At 38.1% G+C, this 18,732-nt stretch overlaps 2 protein-coding genes across 2 annotated transcripts in view; one reads left to right on the top strand and one right to left on the bottom strand.

The window, feature by feature from the left end:
- Positions 1–7,534: 7,534 nt before the first annotated feature.
- On the top strand, positions 7,535–12,333 carry LOC149277495 (glycerophosphodiester phosphodiesterase 1-like). The gene is made up of 6 exons (XM_089502830.1): positions 7,535–7,786; positions 8,738–8,913; positions 9,324–9,429; positions 10,755–10,847; positions 11,393–11,604; positions 12,186–12,333. The coding sequence occupies exons 1-6, from the start codon at positions 7,535–7,537 to the stop codon at positions 12,331–12,333; spliced, it is 987 nt and encodes a 328-aa protein (XP_089358956.1).
- Positions 12,334–15,267: 2,934 nt separating this feature from the next.
- The window catches only part of LOC149277494 (transmembrane channel-like protein 5), a 28,545-nt gene continuing 25,080 nt past the window's right edge, over positions 15,268–18,732 (bottom strand). The window contains exons 18-22 of the mRNA XM_089502838.1: positions 18,424–18,597; positions 17,802–17,880; positions 17,431–17,529; positions 15,975–16,017; positions 15,268–15,626 (exon numbers count right to left, since the gene is read on the bottom strand). Of these exons, the coding sequence (XP_089358964.1) occupies positions 15,268–15,626; positions 15,975–16,017; positions 17,431–17,529; positions 17,802–17,880; positions 18,424–18,597 (754 nt within the window). The remainder of the gene's footprint in view (positions 15,627–15,974; positions 16,018–17,430; positions 17,530–17,801; positions 17,881–18,423; positions 18,598–18,732) is intronic.

Genomic DNA, 18,732 nt, shown 5'->3' with positions numbered 1-18,732 from the left:
TCCGGGTAGCCGTAGCCGAGAAGTTCCCAGGTATGCCTACAAGCACCAAGGGCTGACAATTCCTTTAACTTTACAGACGTCCACATATTTCAGTGAAGTAGATGTATCTTCATTTTTTTTTACGGGGAAAAAAATTGCGGCATCTTTTAATAAGTCTGAAAAGTTTTGACCGATTATCTTTAGTCTCCTCAGAACAAGCTGGTGTTGGTGTGTTCAGCTGGAGAGATAATTGCTCGGGGATTTCATTGTCACCTGGGCAGTGTGGCTGGGGTCCGGATTGTACTTGTGCTTCTTCCCCTTCGGGTACAGGGTGTAATGTCACAGAGCAATAAACACTCGTGCCAACGCTCAGGACAAGATCATTCGGGTCAGCTGAAGAAGTAAGATCATCTCCCAGATATTGTTCCTCTTCTTCTGTGAAAGATGGAAAGTCTTCCTCACGTACTGGATGTATCACGACATCACAGCACATTCTGTTTCCAACACTGAGGACAACAAGATGTTTTAATGTATCATCCTGGGAGGTTTCCCTAGGAGAAAAGAAAAGAAAAAACTTTATATACATGCATACAGTGTTTATCTATCAAATACATTAACATCATCCTGATTTTTAGCGTTGGCACAGAGAAGGTATGATAAGCAAAATGTGTAAACCTTTAAATATACTCACTCTGCTTTTGGAAATGCTTCATTGCCTTCAGGGTGTATTTCCATCAAGGGAAGAAAGTTTGTAAAGACCAGAACAGGTACTTTTTTCCCAACTGGCCACTTTCCCCACAGCTCATGCACCTTTTCTACAGTTTCATCCACAACAACAGTTTTGCTGAACCTTGCCAGAATGTCACCTATGGAAAAACAAAATATAACACCAATATGAAAACCTGAATATTTTTCTTTATACATCTATTGTTGCAGCATAAAATATTTGTCTATACAATTAAGAAGCAGATCTCCTTTCAATGGATCGAACAAGGTTTTAGTCCTTCTTACCTGGGCAGAACTTTCCACTCCTGTCTGCAACACCATTTTTCTTTACACTTAGTATCTGCACAAAACTGCCATTCTGAATGAGCTCCAGGCCAATATCCTCATTCTCTTCTTTCTTAACAAAGATGGCTTCTTTAGATGGTGCAAATGTGGTCACAGATACTTTACTCTGAGAATACAGAAAATTGTTAGGTTTCCGTCTTTGTGATAAAGAATTCTACAATTTGCGTCCTTTAGTGATTGCGTAATGTAGAATGCCAGAACATTCCATTCTGGTGTTCCGCATGGTGCAGAGCAAATCACACAGATCTATGGAAAATAGCTCATGAACTAACCGGTGTAAATTTCAGCTTGTAAGAGATTTCAAAAGCATCATAGATGAATCCCAAACACTCTCCCAAACAGACAATTTGTCCCATATTTCTTTGGAATCTAAAAAAAAAAAATAGGGCAGACATTTACTATCTTGAAGACAAATACAAATTTTTACATCATATGGAAAAGGTCTCTTGTTCATTCGTTGTAAATGATGCATTAAATAAAGTATGTTTCTCCATAGAAACATTAGATTTAGAAAAAAAAATCCTACATACAGCAGGATACAACTCAGCGTGAACAGTTTCATGGGGATGCTTGTATTGTGTGAAGGCAACATGTACAAATCATATTAATACAATTATGTTCATTTTTCAACCATATTACTCATACATTTTTTTCAAATAAATTAAATGATATTTTTTGGGAGTCTATGTAGATTCACCTATATTGCCCTTTTCTTTTACCAATATATATGTGTTTATGATAGGTGACAAATTGTAGGTGTTAAAGCAAGATGAACACATGATGTAGCTGTCCAGACCCCTCTCCCCCCAAAAAAACTATTTGAAAACTAATTTCAAACGGCTTAAATAAAATGGACTCTTAGCTCTTGGCTGGCAAACAGTGGTATACTCACACAAATAATAATGAGAAGCACAAGGTATATAAAACACAATCCACAGCTTATGTTACTGTTCACCTTTCTGGCTATTTGTAACAAGTGACCTCCTTCAGGTGGTTTTCCTCTTTTATGTCTTCAATAGAGCATTGTGACATCATACAGCATTATGATGCAAGCGAATTCTATCATCTGCCAAGAGGAGGAAAATGTTAAACCTGGTCTGGCTTACATTTTTGAATGCAAACAATGCTTCATATTGCTCTATGGTTTTAGATTTCTTTAGATTTTATAAATGACTTCAAAGGAGCATTACTTCCATCAATCTGCGAAGAATATATGTGATATAGTATTGATTTCAACTTTTTTGGGGGGTTTTTTTTGCATCCACAGAAATTATATATTTTTTCTTAAGGATAGATAGAATTTGCTTTTAATACCATCTTTAGTTGTATAGTCCAATATTTAGTATAAATAATACATTGAAATAATAAAAACAATTTCCCAATATTTTATTATGAAAGGCGACATAATGATTCATGTAACATATAAATTCAATGACATCTGATCTAACGGTGTCTTCATTTTAAATCTTCTTTCTCTTTTTATAATAATAATAAAATCATAACTGAATTTATTACATATTTTTCCTTTTATATTATTGGAATTGTAAGTATTTATTGATTTTTTTTTAAGTAGAAATACAGCAATGATGACAAAAGACAAACTGTGATCTGAAAGACCTCAATCATACGGGATGGATGACAGCTGGTGTGACCTGGAACTGTATCTTTACTCAGGAATAAAATGTCTCCTTTACAATGTTACACAGATAGACCATTCATTTCTTTTGGCTTTCTGCACCCCACAGAGTACATGTATCTGCGCTGCGTCACTTTGTTATGTTGAGATCGGAACGTTCAAGCAACTCTTGGGTTGATGAATTGATTTGAAAAACAACTTGACTGTGTCGCACTGGAGTGATGAGTAAGATGTTATTTTATGTGAGTGTAAATGCAAGTAGACAATAGTGACCTAGTAAGTTGCGCTGACATATTCTCACAGCTCACACGCACTTGCTTTTTATTGAGTCAACCTGAATATGTTGTTGAGAAGAGAGACAAATATATAAGAAACTGATTTCCAAATTACTTGAATGTGTGCTTTTCACTTTCTGTTCCTTCTCTGAGTGCAGAAAGGTTTCCATTTTGAACTAGATCTGAAGGAGACTAGTAGGTGTCTGTTACTCTTCTTCCAATATTATCACACAGCGGGGTATATTTACTGCATTTTTCTTAACTCACATTCTTGCAGTTCTCCCTGCGAGTAATTTCTTTGAAGTTCTAATTATGAATTAGCAAATGTAAAAGTTGAAATGAAGTCCAACGCATTCAAGTTTTTTTTGCGGTGAATTTTTTTTTCTTCCCAACTCATAAGCACAGACAGTTTAGTGAATAGATGGAAATATGTTTTATTTACACAGTGTATTTTAAACAAGAGAAAGGTGGGAGAAAGAATGTACATAGAGCATCTACGCACCATCAAACCTTTGAAATGGCCATGGAGAAACACAGGAACCAAAGATAGAGATGCAGTTATTTTATTTTTTGGGCAACATGGGTTATTTTATACAACTAATGAACAAACACATTCTGCAGTTAAAACATTACAGGTATTAAATATTTTATCTACAAATCACTGGCAAATTAAAAAAATAAACCTTGAGTTGATAATCTTTATTCCGTCAACGTTTGCATGGTTTGACCACAAAGACAGCGACAACGACAACTGTAATTTTACCCAGAATCCATATTAAAGCCATTAACACAGATACACACACAAACACGCTTACGCAATCTACCATACTTACCCACACACACACATAGAAACATCCTTACTTAAATACACACACAGTAACATACTTTTGGATAGAAACATATTTATTTTTACACACACATATACACCTACCTCCTTACCTTTGTAAGCTCAGAAGGAGGTAGGCCAGTCTCGGCCCACCTGGGTAGGGGGCAGGGTGAGAGGTGCTGGGGGCCCCCTCTAGACATTGTACTGCGAGCAATGCAGGGGCCTCTGTCATGGCAGTTTAGACCCCTGTGTCTTTGCGTTCAATATGCTCCAATTTATTTAAATGTAATCGCTTTCTTGCCTCTGATTGGCTGCTTAACTTAGTGGCAAGAATCATCAGGCCATGGAGAAAGAGGGCCGCTTTATTTCTCTATTTATTCATTTTGAAGAATGGGTATTGTACATTCTACTTTGGTGGGGTGTCAGGGACAGTTTTTACACACACATTATTGGGTCTGTATAACCCTGTGATACCCTCATACCCAGGAAACATCCAGAGCTGGTACAAAATACAGATAACAGGGGTGAGCACATGGGATATGATGTCATTTCTTGGGACTCCGATGCAAGCGGAGTGTGAGGAGTCTGTGAGATAAAATTGTGTGTGAATATGTAATTGTGTGCAAGTGAGTGTGTGTCTTTCTATGTTACAGTGTGTATATTAGTATGTGTTAGCATATATGTCTGTAAGCATGTTTTGGTGTGTATTAGCACATGTGTGTTTGTGTGTATAAGTTTATTAGTGTGTGTATAAGCATGTGTGTTAGGATGTGTGTGTGAGTCTGTGGGTATTGGTATGTGTGTTAGTATGTATGTATTAGTATGTGTATAACCATGTGCCAATTAGTATGTGTATGTTAGTATGTTATTGTGTGTTAGTAGGTGTGTTAGTCTGTAGGTATTAGTATGTGTGTGTTAGTTTGTGTGTCTGTATATAAGTGATAGTGTGTTAGTGGCTGTATTAGTATGTGTGTGTGTTCAAGTGTTAGTATTGTTAGAGTGGGTGTATTAGTATGTGTGTGTGTTAGCATGTTAGTGTGTGTATTAGCATGTGTGTAACTGTGAGTATGTTAGTGTGTATTACTATGTGTGTGTGTTAGTATGTTAGTATGTGTGTTAATGTTAGTGTGTGTGTGTGTATGTGTGTATAGGTGTGTTACTCTGTGAGTGTTAGTATGTTAGTGTGTGTATTAGTATGTGTGTATGAGAATTAATATGCTAGTTTGTATTAGTATGTGTGCGTCGATTAGTTGGCCGATTCTTTTTTCGATTAATCGGATAAAAAAAAATGAATGTACATTTTTCGTTTATTTTAAACAACTGTTTGTTAAAACAAACAGCAGAATAAAAAAACTTTGAGAAAAATGCATTTCAGTTATGCACATCTGAGCCCAGGCTTGCCACACTGCCTCCCAGATATGCCTTATACCCCTATATATACCCATCTGCCCCCCAGATATGCCTTATACCACCTAGACGCTCTCTGCCCTCTGATATGCCTTATACCCCAGATAAGCGGAGGATGTCTGCAGCATTCGGCCCAAGACATTGTGCTGCGTGGGGCGAAGTGTGAAATGACGTGACCCCCCCCACCACCACCACCACCGTGTGTGAGCCCTGACGTGATGCCTGACGTCATCCCGCGCTCTCCGGGAAACTAATGCTGCCACGCGAGATTTGACCTCCAATCACGGAGGAGAAGACGCTCTGCGCAGTGTGCATTAGGTCCGCAGACCGCAGACAAACTAGTAATAGCTTGCTGGTGGCTGCGGCGCCCTAAAGCATTTCTTGGGGCTTTTCAAAAGTGCCACCTGGGGCAATTGCCCCACTCTGCTCCATAGTAGGGCCGGCCCTGGATGTTTGTGTGCATCGCACAAACGCCTGCTGGCTGTCAGAGAGGAGGAGGGTCCAGTTCCTCTATTTGAGGTTGAATTAAAAGACGAAGGATATTAAAAAAAACCCTCATCTTATATTCGATAAAATATAAAAACCACAAAAATGTGACTCACTATCCTATCATTATTGTGTTTTATATAAATGTGGGTCCATCCCTTATCTCCCTAACCTTTCCCTCCGTCCTGTGCACTTCACCATTCTTTCTGATTCTTTCTTTAACCATTTAACCCAAGGGTAAGTTTAAGAAGTGTGTCCCACATTGAGAATGTGTGTCTATATATATACATCCCCCCAGCCCCACTGTCATCAATTTAACAAGCATTTTCCATGTATCCTATGACTCTATGAGGAGTTATATGGGTGAAAGAAGTGTTCATGCAAGCATTGTGATCGTCTACATTGAAGTTCCTGCCTCCAAACCAAACGTGAGCTGCACTATTCTGTAAGCACAGGGTCAAACACACATCTGCATGAGTTTTCTCTGGTCCTTAGTATGAGCGTAATCTGAGCTTTTTGTAATATAATGTAAATAATATATAATTTCCTAACATAACTTAGGTTAATACAAAAGAGGGCCCTCAGAGATGCGACATGACATCGTTGGCTCGGACCCGCGCTGGCAGACGGAGTTCACAGGAGGATATCATCACTTTGCCAAGGAGACACCTCCGACCTTTGTAGCAAGGGGAACAATCCATCGCGCACTTTTTAAATTTTAGCCAACAGATATACAATACACCGCACTGGTATTTATGTCCCATGAAAAACTGCCGATTTTAGGTTAGGGCGAGTAATTAACCTTTTTTTTTATGTATTACAATCTTCTATGGGTAATTTCTAAAATAACATGATTACTTTGCATTATTATGATGTTTATCTTAGCTATTCTTGTAAAGTATTTGCTCAGCTTCACAGTCAAGTCAAACGGGAGGTAAGATATGCATGGAATCAGCCATTCACGATCGAGTGGGCGGGGTTATCTGGGTAACGCAAAAACAAAGGCACAAACGTAAAGCTAAAAGCTGATCCGGCTGCTGAAAACCTATATATTTGATGTACACAAAAAAAGACATAAAAAGACTAGGTATGCAGGTCTTATCCCAACGAATGGAAATGAGTGTGTATATATTATTTATAATATATCACGTAACATAAGCATACAAACGCAACCATGCTAACCCCCCAAAAAACTGCTTTCTCTCCCCATATTTTGTCACCAAGAAATGATTACATATCACAGGGTTAAATGTCATAATTATGATTCCCAGGATATCTTCTTTAACTTCTGTTTTGGTTTAATAATTGCAATTAGGGTTAATCAGCTGTCCTTTACCTTTTAGTATGTGTGTGTTAATGTTAGTACGTTTGTGTTGTATTGGTATGTATGTTTGAGTGTTAGTATGTGTATTTATTGGTGTGTTACTCTGTAAGTATTAGTATGTGAGTGTACGTGTGTGTGTACGTGTGTGTGTGTGTAATTATAGGTGTGTTACTCTTGTGTTAGTATGTTTGTGTGTGTAGGGGGAGCCTGAGGAACCCCAATGTGAGTGCACAGATGTGACGTCATCGTTGTCCGTACAGATGCAGTAGTGTAACGACTGCATTTTATTGCTATGCACTCATATAGACCACAAAGTGTAGTTCAATGGAAAGGGCAGGCAGGTATCCCTGGGTCCTAAAGACGGTACTTGGCTGGTACTGAGTCACCCGCCTATAGCATAGTGACATCAGCGCTCGTCGGCCAGTTCCGCCTCGCCGCTGCAGATGCTCTGGTGCTGCCTGTCGAATAGACAGGAGAAGCCGGTTCGGGCTGCGCAGGGCCATTATATCGGGCCTTACAAGCCACTGACCATGCTGTGGGGCGAGAGTCTGCTGGCCTCTTACACCGCCCTCTTCCTGTTCCTGCTGCTCCTCACCCGCAGCCCGCTGCTCTCCTCATGCCTTATCTGCGGCCTTTTCTTCCTGCTGTTCAGCGTCAGGTTCCAGCCTATCCCGAGGACCAGGGCCTTGCAGGTGCTGAAGCCCCGGGGTGAGGTTTCTTCTATAGCTCACCGAGGCGGGGGGCACGATGCCCCTGAAAACACCCTGGCTGCGATCAGGACGGTGAGTACACGGGAGTTAACCTGTAGAAACCACATTGACCTTTCCACTAGTTTAATACGCTTGTGCATTAACCCTTTTAATACACCAGAGCAGGTTTCTGGCACTGGAATGGTCTTTAACTAATACAGCTCTGAAATGCACTCATTAACCCATTAGTCGTCCAGTGCTGCCTAACGGCAACCTGCCATGCAAAAGTCTTCTGCTCTAATCAGGGGCTGAGAGGGGTTGACAAAGTGGCTCTAGCACTTTATGGCCAGTGGCCGCCTACTAACGTAACTGTGGATACCGGGGGAGATGCCAGTTTTTGTGTTCACGTAGCATGCAGCCGGTCTACCCCAAGAACAGTAGATTGCGGCGCTGTCGACCAGCAGCCTGCTGGCTGGATTATTGACTTTGGGAAGAGGCAATTCATAATAAGGTTTGTACTCTAAAGGAAGGGGGGGGGGGGTGGATTGTGGATTTAACTCTATTGCTCAACTGTTCGTTATCAAGGATTAACACTGACTTCTTTTTCCAGCAAGAAAAACTGAGTTAACCCTGTATAATGCATAATTCTATGTGTGAAGAACTGTGTGATTGAACTATACATTATACAGGGTGACCCTGATGCTTCCTGCAGCAGAAGTTCATTGGGGTTGGCCCTTTATAGCGGTGTATGATGTGAAACACATATCTTGATATCCATACGGAGTGCTTAACATAGTGTAACATGACATGGACAGAGAAGATGGAAGTGAATTTTATTTCTTGCCGTAGCCTTCACTATTGATATGCAAAACCCAACAGCTAATTATGATTTGAATGATATGATGTCCTCTTCTTGCGAAGCCTACGAGAGGGATTTTCTTAGCCCACCCTGGACACAATATTATTAAAAGGTGCCTGTGGGTTTGTGCAGTTCTGCCGAATATTTTGGCCCTTTATGTAAAAATGATCCCAATTTTGTTGCAGGCTGCAAAGAACGGCGCTACTGGCGTGGAATTGGATCTTGGGTTTACGAGTGATGGAGTTCCCATTCTCATGCACGATGACACGGTTGAAAGAACAACAGATGGATTTGGCAAGTTGAATGACCTCACTTACGCTCGCATCAAAACGCTTAATGCCGCAGCTAAGCATCACTTGCAGTGAGTGCGAACTGAAAATGAGCGTAAAATACTACTGTGTAAAGGAGCAGCCGCTCGTTACTCCCATTCTCTACATTTATAGTCATTTATATCTACTCATGCTTCTTTGACCTCTTTGTATCCTTCTTATTGTTTGTGACCCTTACCACTTTTGTTTTTCAATAGGTATGGCATAAATATTTTTTAGTTACTGATATGGAATCTGTTTGTGTAGCGGGTGGGCTGCAGCCTCTGCTTTTCCATAATGTCACATGCTTTAATGGCTTATATAATTTACTTTAATGGTTATCCAGCAAAAGATGCTGGAAATCTCAATTATTGGGGTCCTTGGTTACCGGAATTTCTGAACATATATATTGTGTGTCTGTTGTATTTTCAGCCTTGAATAATATGAATTTTGTTCTTCACAGGGACAAGTTCCATGGAGAAAAGGTTCCTACATTGGACGAGGCAGTTAGAGAGTGCATACATTACAATCTGATTATTTACTTTGATGTCAAAGGCCATGCTGATCAGGTATACTTTCTGCTGGCACTTTTACCTTTCTAGATCTGTGGCTGAATTCACCCACCCCGTATATATTTCTGAAAAAAAAAAAAATATATATATATAATATATATATATATATATATATATATATATATATATATATATATATATATATATATATATATATATATATATTATACTAGAAGGTGCAATTAAGTTGGCGGTTGAGGGCAGTAACGATGGCACCATAGTGTGGAACTTAAACTTCAGATAAGTAAATCTCGTTTTATCTGTTCATGTGCTAGCAATTCCTCAACCACAACGGACAGATAAAATGTTATTCTTTATCTGAAGTATTTGTAAATGAAATGCAGACTGTTTGGTTAACATTTCTTTTCTGTTTATTCAAGTGCCTCTGCTGCTTACAGGGAGTGCTGCCATCTTCATGTCAGGGGCAATTAATGCCAAGTGCCCCCACACCGGTCTCACTCAATACACTCATACACCTGTGTATCTTCCCTACTTGGAGTCTGCCTTCATTCTTCCTTGTGCACTGTGCTCGCTATTTACCGGATGGTCACATTAAATGACCGTCCCTGGCTGCTATGATGCATAGTCCACACACGCAGTGAATATTTAGATCCCATGATACACACGGCATGTGTCTTACTAAATCTCCAGTTTTAATATGTGTTATGAATTACACCTTCTGTCTTGTTGAGGATAGCCGTGTTCGTCCAATATTATAAAGGGGAAAAGAACATTGTACGAGCTGTCAAGGGTATTATCCTCCCTTTATTAACTAAAGGGAGGTTGAACCTCTTGAAAGTAGCATTTTTTTGCCCTTCAAAGTAAAGACTTTTTTTTTTTTTTAATAAAATACATCAGCTACTAGCCAATCAGAGGAGGCCATGTGTTATATGATTTGGAGAGTGTTAGGTAGGTAAGTATCTATATTTAAAATTTAGCACATAATTTTTTTTTTATGCTTACTCAAGTACTTCAAAGACCTCCGAAAATGATCAACTCTTTGTCTCAGATACTTACATCTCAGCCTTCTCACGCCTTTATTTTTCTTCATGTGCCACATTCCGGTGCAATTTTGTTATCTTTAAGTATACAAAAGACTGGACACCAATGGTGAAGAGTATAAAATTGGAATTGAAAAGTTAGCCTCAACAAAGTAGGTGCTGTAGGTCCCTCCACTATGGGATTAGTACAGCCATGCTTTGTGCTTTCAAATAAGTGGTGAAGATGATTTGTCTGTTTTTACATATTTTTCTAACTGCTCCCACTAGGAGCTAACAATTATAAACCGTAAATTCTCTCTTTTTTTTTTTTTTTTTAATTAGGCTGCTAAAACTCTCGGGAAATTGTATAAGGATTACCCTCATCTGTATAACAACAGCATTGTGTGTTCATTCGAACCAAGTGTTATTTATAAAGTAAGTGAGATTTTTTTTATTTAGAGTTTTACTTCTCCCAACAAACCGATCTGTGTCTTTCAGTAGACAGATTGAATCCGTAGTCATGATCGACCTAGTACACGGCCACACATTCCAAGCTGAATTCTAAGGAGCCTCAGTAGAAGTTTTCAGAGCATTTAATCAGCGGTCTCCTGGAGATCTGTTCTGTAAAGTGCTCCCAAGCAATACCAGGACTGTATGCAGCTTTAATATATTTACGTGTGCAACACAGAGTTTGTTTTATGGTAAATAATTTATTGTTCAATGTACAATAAAGGCTTAAGGCAGTGCGGGGCCATAAACCTATTGGGATTCTAGCTACCAGCTGCTGCTCCCTTCTCTTGATGGGTGGAAGAAACTGGGAAGGATTAATTATACCATTTGGGTCTAGAATGATACTGCTAGTGAGCTAAGGATCTGGGAATTCAATCATGATATTTTCATCGAGTTGGGGTTTTTGGACTACCTTCTTGTGTGTTGGGAGAGTACCGTGCACAAGCTATTACCATTTCCTTGACTTCCAGATGAGACAAGCAGACCAACACGTTGTCACCGCTCTCACACACAGACCGTGGAGCCTTAGTCACTTCGGAGATGGTAAAAAGAAATTCGATTCTTTATTAAAACATCACTGGTACATGTTTCTGGATGTTTTGCTGGACTGGGGGCTACACAACATACTATGGGATCTCTGTGGAGTATCGGCTTTCCTTATGCAGAAGAATTACATCTCACAGTGAGTAACTTACAATGCTTATTAAGATGATGTTCAAACAAGCAAAGCCTTTGGTTAAAAGCTAAGTATGTCTTCAGTGGTTTTATTTTTTTTTTTAAGAAGGTCAAACTGAATAAACCAAGCTTGTGTGCTACGAAATACTTTTACTTTACAGTATGGAAACAATAGTAAAGGCGCTCCTCTATACACGTATATTGCAGCTCTCTGCAAATATTTCTTGGCATAGACTGTTCAGTCATGTTTTTACTTAATTCTTTAGGATAGCTTTGTGCACATCCCAAGCGTTCCTGAATGCCCTTACGGTCTTCTACGTGAAATGTAAAGCATGTCCGATCCTAGGACGTATGAAAGGATATTATTGAGAATATCAAATCAAAATGCATCTTCAAGCTATTTTTTTTTCTTCCAACCAGAGTACTTGGATTTCTTGTGTCTCTCATGCCCTACTGCTTAAAAATACACAATATGTGTGTGTATACAAGACAAACCTACCAGCGGCCTAGGGGTATATAATGTTTGGTGCCCTCTACTCAAAGAAGTAAATAGTACTTTATATTACTTTATTCTGTCTTACCTTACAGAGCGTACGTGGACCATTGGAACCTCAGAGGTATCGAAGTTGTAGCGTGGACAGTTAACAGCGCTTCCGAAAAATCTTTTTATCAAACCGTCTTGAATAGCAGTTACATCACTGACAGTTTGGTGGAAGACTGCGACCCCCACTACTGACCTGCAAAACTTGAAGCACTCTCCATTACAAAACGGATAATAATGGACCTGATTGCCTTACTGTTCCTTGTTTAGGGAGATACTCAGGTCGAATGACCATCTCAGTTGTTTTCATCGTCCGTAAAAATAACTATGGACTATTCTGTTGTTTTGAACAAGGGAGCAAAACATCAAATCGGGGTTCGATTATACATTGTTCTATAGATTATCGACATTCTTGTCAGAACAGGTGCTAACTTGTTACTAGTTTTAGGTGAATAAAGGGAAATAAATTATATGCATCGGGAAATAATCCTGTGTCTGCCTCTAGATCTCAAGGAACACCTTGGGACCTTAAATTAATATTTTTTGTATACCTTCTAAGTACTTAAGTTTATTTCTGGTTTTAATAAGAGCTAATATATTTCACTCTCCTAATGTTGATTTTATAAGAATCCACATTATAATTTACCGATCTCTGAAATGTATTGCTCGCAGACCAAATATATCTAGAGTTGGCTCCTAAAAGCACAAATTGTATCAATAATTAACGATCTGGAACTCTGTGTTGGCTGTGGATATGCCACCACTTAACAGAGCGGCAAGAGAAACAGGGTATTACATATAGTTATTTGTTTCTTTACATTGTGTATTTAAATAAAATGTGTGATCTGGAGCGCCAATTTACTATTGAGGCAGCTAAGATACAGGCCTTTTTTTTTTTTTTTTTTTTTAATTTTTTTTTTTTTATAAAGGTGCAGAAAATTACATTGTAATCTTCTGGTGTTCCACATCCTTACTCCAAAGATCTTGCTGAATTTGATCAAGTCTTAAAGAGCAACTGTCACCCATGCAACACGCTTTATTTATTAAAACTAGCTATAGCTTGTTTTTGTTTATCAGATTACATAATAGTTTTGCTGATGTTAGTTGAGATGTGTGTTAAAGGCTGACACTTACTAGTGTATTGATATTTCCAGTACTGAATTTTACTCCGTCTCTCTAGCTTTTCACAAACCACACAATTGGGAATTTGTACTGTAATTATAAGGAGGTCCCTTGGATGGGGCAGCTCGCCTACACTTGTCTACTTCTCAGAAGAAGTAAGTGGAGCCTTCCAACATTCTTCCAGTACCCACCATTACTATTGCTGTCCCATGTCTGCTGGTGGTACTTGGCTCATCATAGAAAATGTTGTAAAGGAGGAAGGCCTATTTGATTTTCCATCTTTTTCAAGATTGGCTCAACCAAAGACAAAGGACTCTTTTGAGCTAATACAGTTACATCCATCTAGCCAGTTTTTTTTCCTTAGCTTGAAAGTGGGTTTTTCTTTTTACTAGTATTGTTTTAAGTTAAGTATTGTTTTGCTTTCTCTGTTTAGGCTGCAAATGTTTTTAACTGTCTTGAAATTATGTTCATGTAGAACATGGGTACCAACCACTAATGTAAACGTACAATATTATGAAAAATGTCTGATGAGCTGATAAGGCTGCTGCTGTTTTATTGGAGTCTGTTTCTGGCCAGTGGCCATGATTTCAATTCCAGCTGTATGGTACTTGCTGACCTATGTGTTGACACCTATAAGAATCAGAATACATGAATATTCATATGTCAGTTTTTTTATGTGTCTTCTTACCTTGTGTCCTTGCAACATCCTTTGCGTTCTAGATATTATTCATATTATTATTATTCACATTAAGGAATTTTTGCCCTGAGATGACATGGGACTAGACTAGAGAATCTGCGTCTAATGCTTGCGTTAGACCTCTTCTTGTTGGCAAGTCACTTTTAACTACAACTGCTTTGGCCTGCAGCATTACCTTGCTCCATGGAGAAGAGTCTTACTATCTGAACAAAATGTAAACTGTTTATTCATTGCACATTACAAAAAGCCATTCAGTATTAGCAATTATATTTTAATTATCTGTTTCTATGTCACTTTTTTGGTTGGACCCTTTCCTCAAATGCACCTTTGAGTGTATTCAGTACTGTAACTACAACAACTACACCTAACCTATAATAGCAAAGTATTTTTTTTCTATCCATCCATTCATGAAATGAAATGAAATCCCTCTGTAGTTGGAGGAATGTTACAGTTCGTAAGATGCTGAAATTGGAAGTTGGTGGATATTTTAATAGTTTCCACCAACTGCCAATAACGTTCTAAAATCCACAAATACAGCAATTGTGTAATACTGTCTAACAGTTCCATTACCATAAAAACACAAGAAAACACCAGACTATTGTAATTAATACTAGAATGTAATTAAAAAATGTTTAATGCTGCTGATCAAGTAAATAACAAGTAACAGTAAAAAACTGTTAATAATATTGAAACTCTAAGCTCTTTTTGTGCTTCAACCCTAAGACCCATTTTATTTTACAAATGCAGTTAATTGTACACTAAGGACAATGCACTAGAGGTCTTTTAGGCTTCACCAACATTCATGGGTTTTCTGGTTGTCCTGGGGCTATACGAGTTTGCATGTGGTTCTGTGAGCTGGACTCGTCTTTACTATTATTCACATTTTTGTTACCCCGTTATTTATCTTTCACATATGGCACTGATAGGGTTGAAGTTATGTTGCTATTACCTATAGTTGACTGATGTAATACAAGTTTATGACTTGGCTATAGTAATGTGTTGAATTTATAATATAACATACACAGATGATTTTACCAATAAAGGCATTAAATGAAAGGGATCAAGGAATTTGCTTTAATAAATATGTATATTAATCTAAACTTTTAACATTTGAACTTAACATTGTTTACCTGTAAACTATATTGGATCAAAACAGGGTTTTTTTATTCCCTTTTACGGAACTTAAAACAATTACTTTGCTACTGGAGTACGTTGGCTTTTGACATATTATGGACATCATGTTTTTGATTTCATATCTCTGATTGGAAGTTTAACTCAATGAGGCTGTCAGTAGTACATAAGCCATGTGGCTACCTGTCCATTTCAGCTTGTTGTCTTGCTCTCATAGCCATTGCCAAAGCCTCTGAAGTGTCAACTTGACTTCTGGATTGTTCTCTCTCTAATTCAGCTTGTTGTCTTGCCCTCATAATCATAGCCATTGCATCTGAGGGAGGTGTACGGTCCATCGACTGATCTCTCAACAGTTCAGCTTGTTGTCTTGCCCTCATAATCAAGGCTATTGCATCTGAACCCTGATGATAGCCCTCTCCGGCTGTCCTATTTTCTAAAGAGGTTTCTTCCAGATCTGCCTGATGTTTTGCCATCATAGTAAGTTCCGGTGCATTTGTCCCACCAATGCTTTCACTTCTGGAAAATGGTGCTTTGGATCCTGAAAGATAGCAGAGAATAAGCATTAGACGAAAGAAGGACTTCTGCTTCTTCAAGTACTTATATGTCAAGTCTTTCTCTAAGTTTAAGATATTCTGATCCTCTGCCTGGCCCTGTACCAAACCTTGAGTTTTGGGGCTTGATTGCCTTTCAGGAATACCTGCAGCTACCCCATATAAAAGTTATTCAGCGTATGTTCTGTTCAGGACACTCAAAATCTTAGCCTGCTAAACACAATTCATACAAAAAACTGATAATTGTATTAATGCTAGGCCAGATATTATTTGTACACACTTAATAATAAATCAAAATATCACAATATATTTTCAGATATATTATCCAAACTCACCATGGACACTGTGACTCTCCTGAGTTCCTAGAGAAGGTGAGAGCTGGAATACATAAAAAAGGTTTAATTAAATAAATTCTTCAAATGTCACACACAGCAGAACAATTTACATTTTACTACAATCTGAAGCACTGTGTCAAAATAATATTCCTCGACCAAAAAAAAGGCTATTTACAATATAGGATTAACCTCATTCCAGTTTCTCACATTCAGAAATCATTCCACCTTCTCACAGCCAAAGAAAAGAGTCTGACCAATAAATGGAAGTTGCTACATTTGGTCCAGCTCTGCTAAGAGTGTAATAGAGTGTAATAGGAGCACCATGGAGATGTTTTAAGTTTCACACCGGATGAATATAATCTATTTTATTCTTGGAGTTCTCTATTGTAATAAGTAGCTTGTTAAAGTGAACCAAATTGATGTATTTCGTGTATAGCTGTCACTTCTTGGTATGTTCATGAAAACATCTTCCACGAGAGGGAACATTTTCTGTGTATCAAATAATTAACGATAGAGTTGAAGCTTCAGGGCAAGTTGAAGATTGTACGAGTGCTGTAGTTCGATCAACAGATTTGTTGACCAATTAAAGTTTTAACATTACATTTATTTATAGAGCAATACATTCTGTATCGCTATTACAATTGTTATTATTATTATCTTATTTATATAGTGCCAATAATTTACGCAGCCCTTAATACAAAACAAAAATTCAAGGGGTCTGACAAGATGAGAATTGACAGACTAAGACAAACCGATACATTAGGTGGAGAGAGCCCTGCTATGTGTTATGCAGTGTTATGAAGGGCCTTATATGTTAGTACCAGGATTTTAAATTTAATTCTAAAGGTAATTGAGAGCCAGCGGAGGGTTTCACAGAGTCGGGAAGCAGAAGAGGAGCGACGTGCAATGAGAGAAGGATGAAAATGATCAACAACATATAAACTAACAATATACAAAGCTGACAATAACACATTAGAAGACCTTCTGATACAAAATTAGAAGAGCGTCCTGGTCTTGCAAGCATCAATCTACCAGGAGTTTGGAGGACGGTAGCAGAAGGACTGCTAGGGTGATGCGAAGAAGTCAGTGGCCAGAAGCTCTCAACTAACTAAGCTAACCATTGGCACACCATCAGTTATTTCCCTACACAAATGTCATCATGCAGGTTTAGGGTTAACCATGTTGTTTGTTAACTGATCCTATACCGACAAGAGCAAATGTAAAATTCTGTATGCTTAATTAACACCTTTATAGTGTATGAGAAGAGATGGAAATCTGTATTGCAAATTTGAGAACGTAATACTCTCTTTTAAACTGGGTTGAGAAACTATGGGAAATGGGTATTCTATGGTGTCACTCCCGTAGGTACAATATACAAATTTAAGTAAAGAATTGTAATGGTTTGAGGCAGTAGCTAAAGGTACACGATTCGTTCTTGAGCAAGATGCCCACCTACCTGTTTTGGAGATCTCTGGTATGGAACAATGACAGCTGCTTCATAAGAATTATGTGTTTTACGTAGCTCTTGCAGTAAAAATGTTTTATCTTTCCCTTCCTGGAAAAAAAGTAATGATGTGATAAATATTTGATGATAAAAGAATTCTTACAACATATACACACACCAGCACTTTGTATTAACTGACTGACACCGCTTTCCAATCTATACTGTGCTCCATATGTTTGTCATCATAATGTATACAGCTAGATGTGAGTACTGCGCAGTAGTCCACGGTATTGTTTATAGGTTATTTGGCACAAATTGAATATGGTACCCAAGGGATAGTAACACTGAATAAGATAGTATGTTGACTGCCATAAGGGACTCACATTACCAATCTGTTCTAGCAAGAGTTTCACCATTGTCTTCCGACCTCGAACGATCTGCCAGTAGAGATAGGATATAATCCTGAAATAAAGCAGCAGGTTATTATTAAATACAGAAATTTTGATATACATAGTTTATGTGAAATCTTATAATAATGTTGTGTGATGCCCCCCAGTACAGAGGAGTCATCCTACTGTACTGTACAAATTATAAATTCTTTCCTTCCCCTTCCTTCAGTTCTAGAACTGTGCTACGGAAATCTGGTGTTGGTGGGGGCCACAAAGTTCTACCTCTACTGCATATTGCATGTGATTTGTAAATACAGATCAGCACAAATGTTGTAGTGGCTTCTGTGTTACATTTTAGAGTCAACTGCGTTTATTTTTGTTTGAGAAAATGCTTACAAAATGTTATTCTATGTATCGAAAATTATATTTACCCAAAGTTTGGTAGAAAGCCAAGATGGCTGTTCCCTCAACCAAGGTTTGGTCAACCTTCAAACTCAGGAAAACACTAACACTACATATTTTATATAATGGTATCCTCATTCAACTAATTATTTAGCATGGCTTTCTTTGGATATTTTTTAATATACATGCACCGGTATAAAATCTGTATACTTACAAAACAATTAGAGTAAGAATGTAGAAAAACAGAACACTTTCAACTAGGTTGTGATAAATCCACACCACCCATTTTGAATGTTCAAAGACTGTTATGTCAGCCACCCAATTAGAGATAGCGTTATAAGGCTCGTCCAATGTTTGGAAAGGTCCACAGGTTTTTGAAGGCTGGCGTCTACAAAATAAAAAAGATACACAACATTTAAATCTTTACATACAGTAAATGTTCATTTTGATTAGCATTATATAAAATATATATTGATTTCAAGTAATTTGAATCTAATAGATTAGTAGTCTTTGGGTATCGTGG

Source organism: Sceloporus occidentalis, unplaced genomic scaffold (genome assembly GCF_023333645.1).
Source record: "Sceloporus occidentalis isolate IW3139 unplaced genomic scaffold, rSceOcc1.0.p SCAF_213, whole genome shotgun sequence".
NCBI lineage: Eukaryota > Metazoa > Chordata > Lepidosauria > Squamata > Phrynosomatidae > Sceloporus > Sceloporus occidentalis.
This window is presented reverse-complemented; position numbering and strand designations above follow the sequence as displayed.

Coding starts and splice junctions, on each gene's coding strand:
- LOC149277495 (XM_089502830.1), top strand. CDS start 7,535: ATGCTGTGGGGCGAGAGTCTGCTGGCCTCTTACACCGCCCTCTTCCTG. Junction 7,787..8,737: donor CCCTGGCTGCGATCAGGACG/GTGAGTACACGG, acceptor ATTTTGTTGCAG/GCTGCAAAGAACGGCGCTAC. Junction 9,430..10,754: donor TCAAAGGCCATGCTGATCAG/GTATACTTTCTG, acceptor TTTTTTAATTAG/GCTGCTAAAACTCTCGGGAA.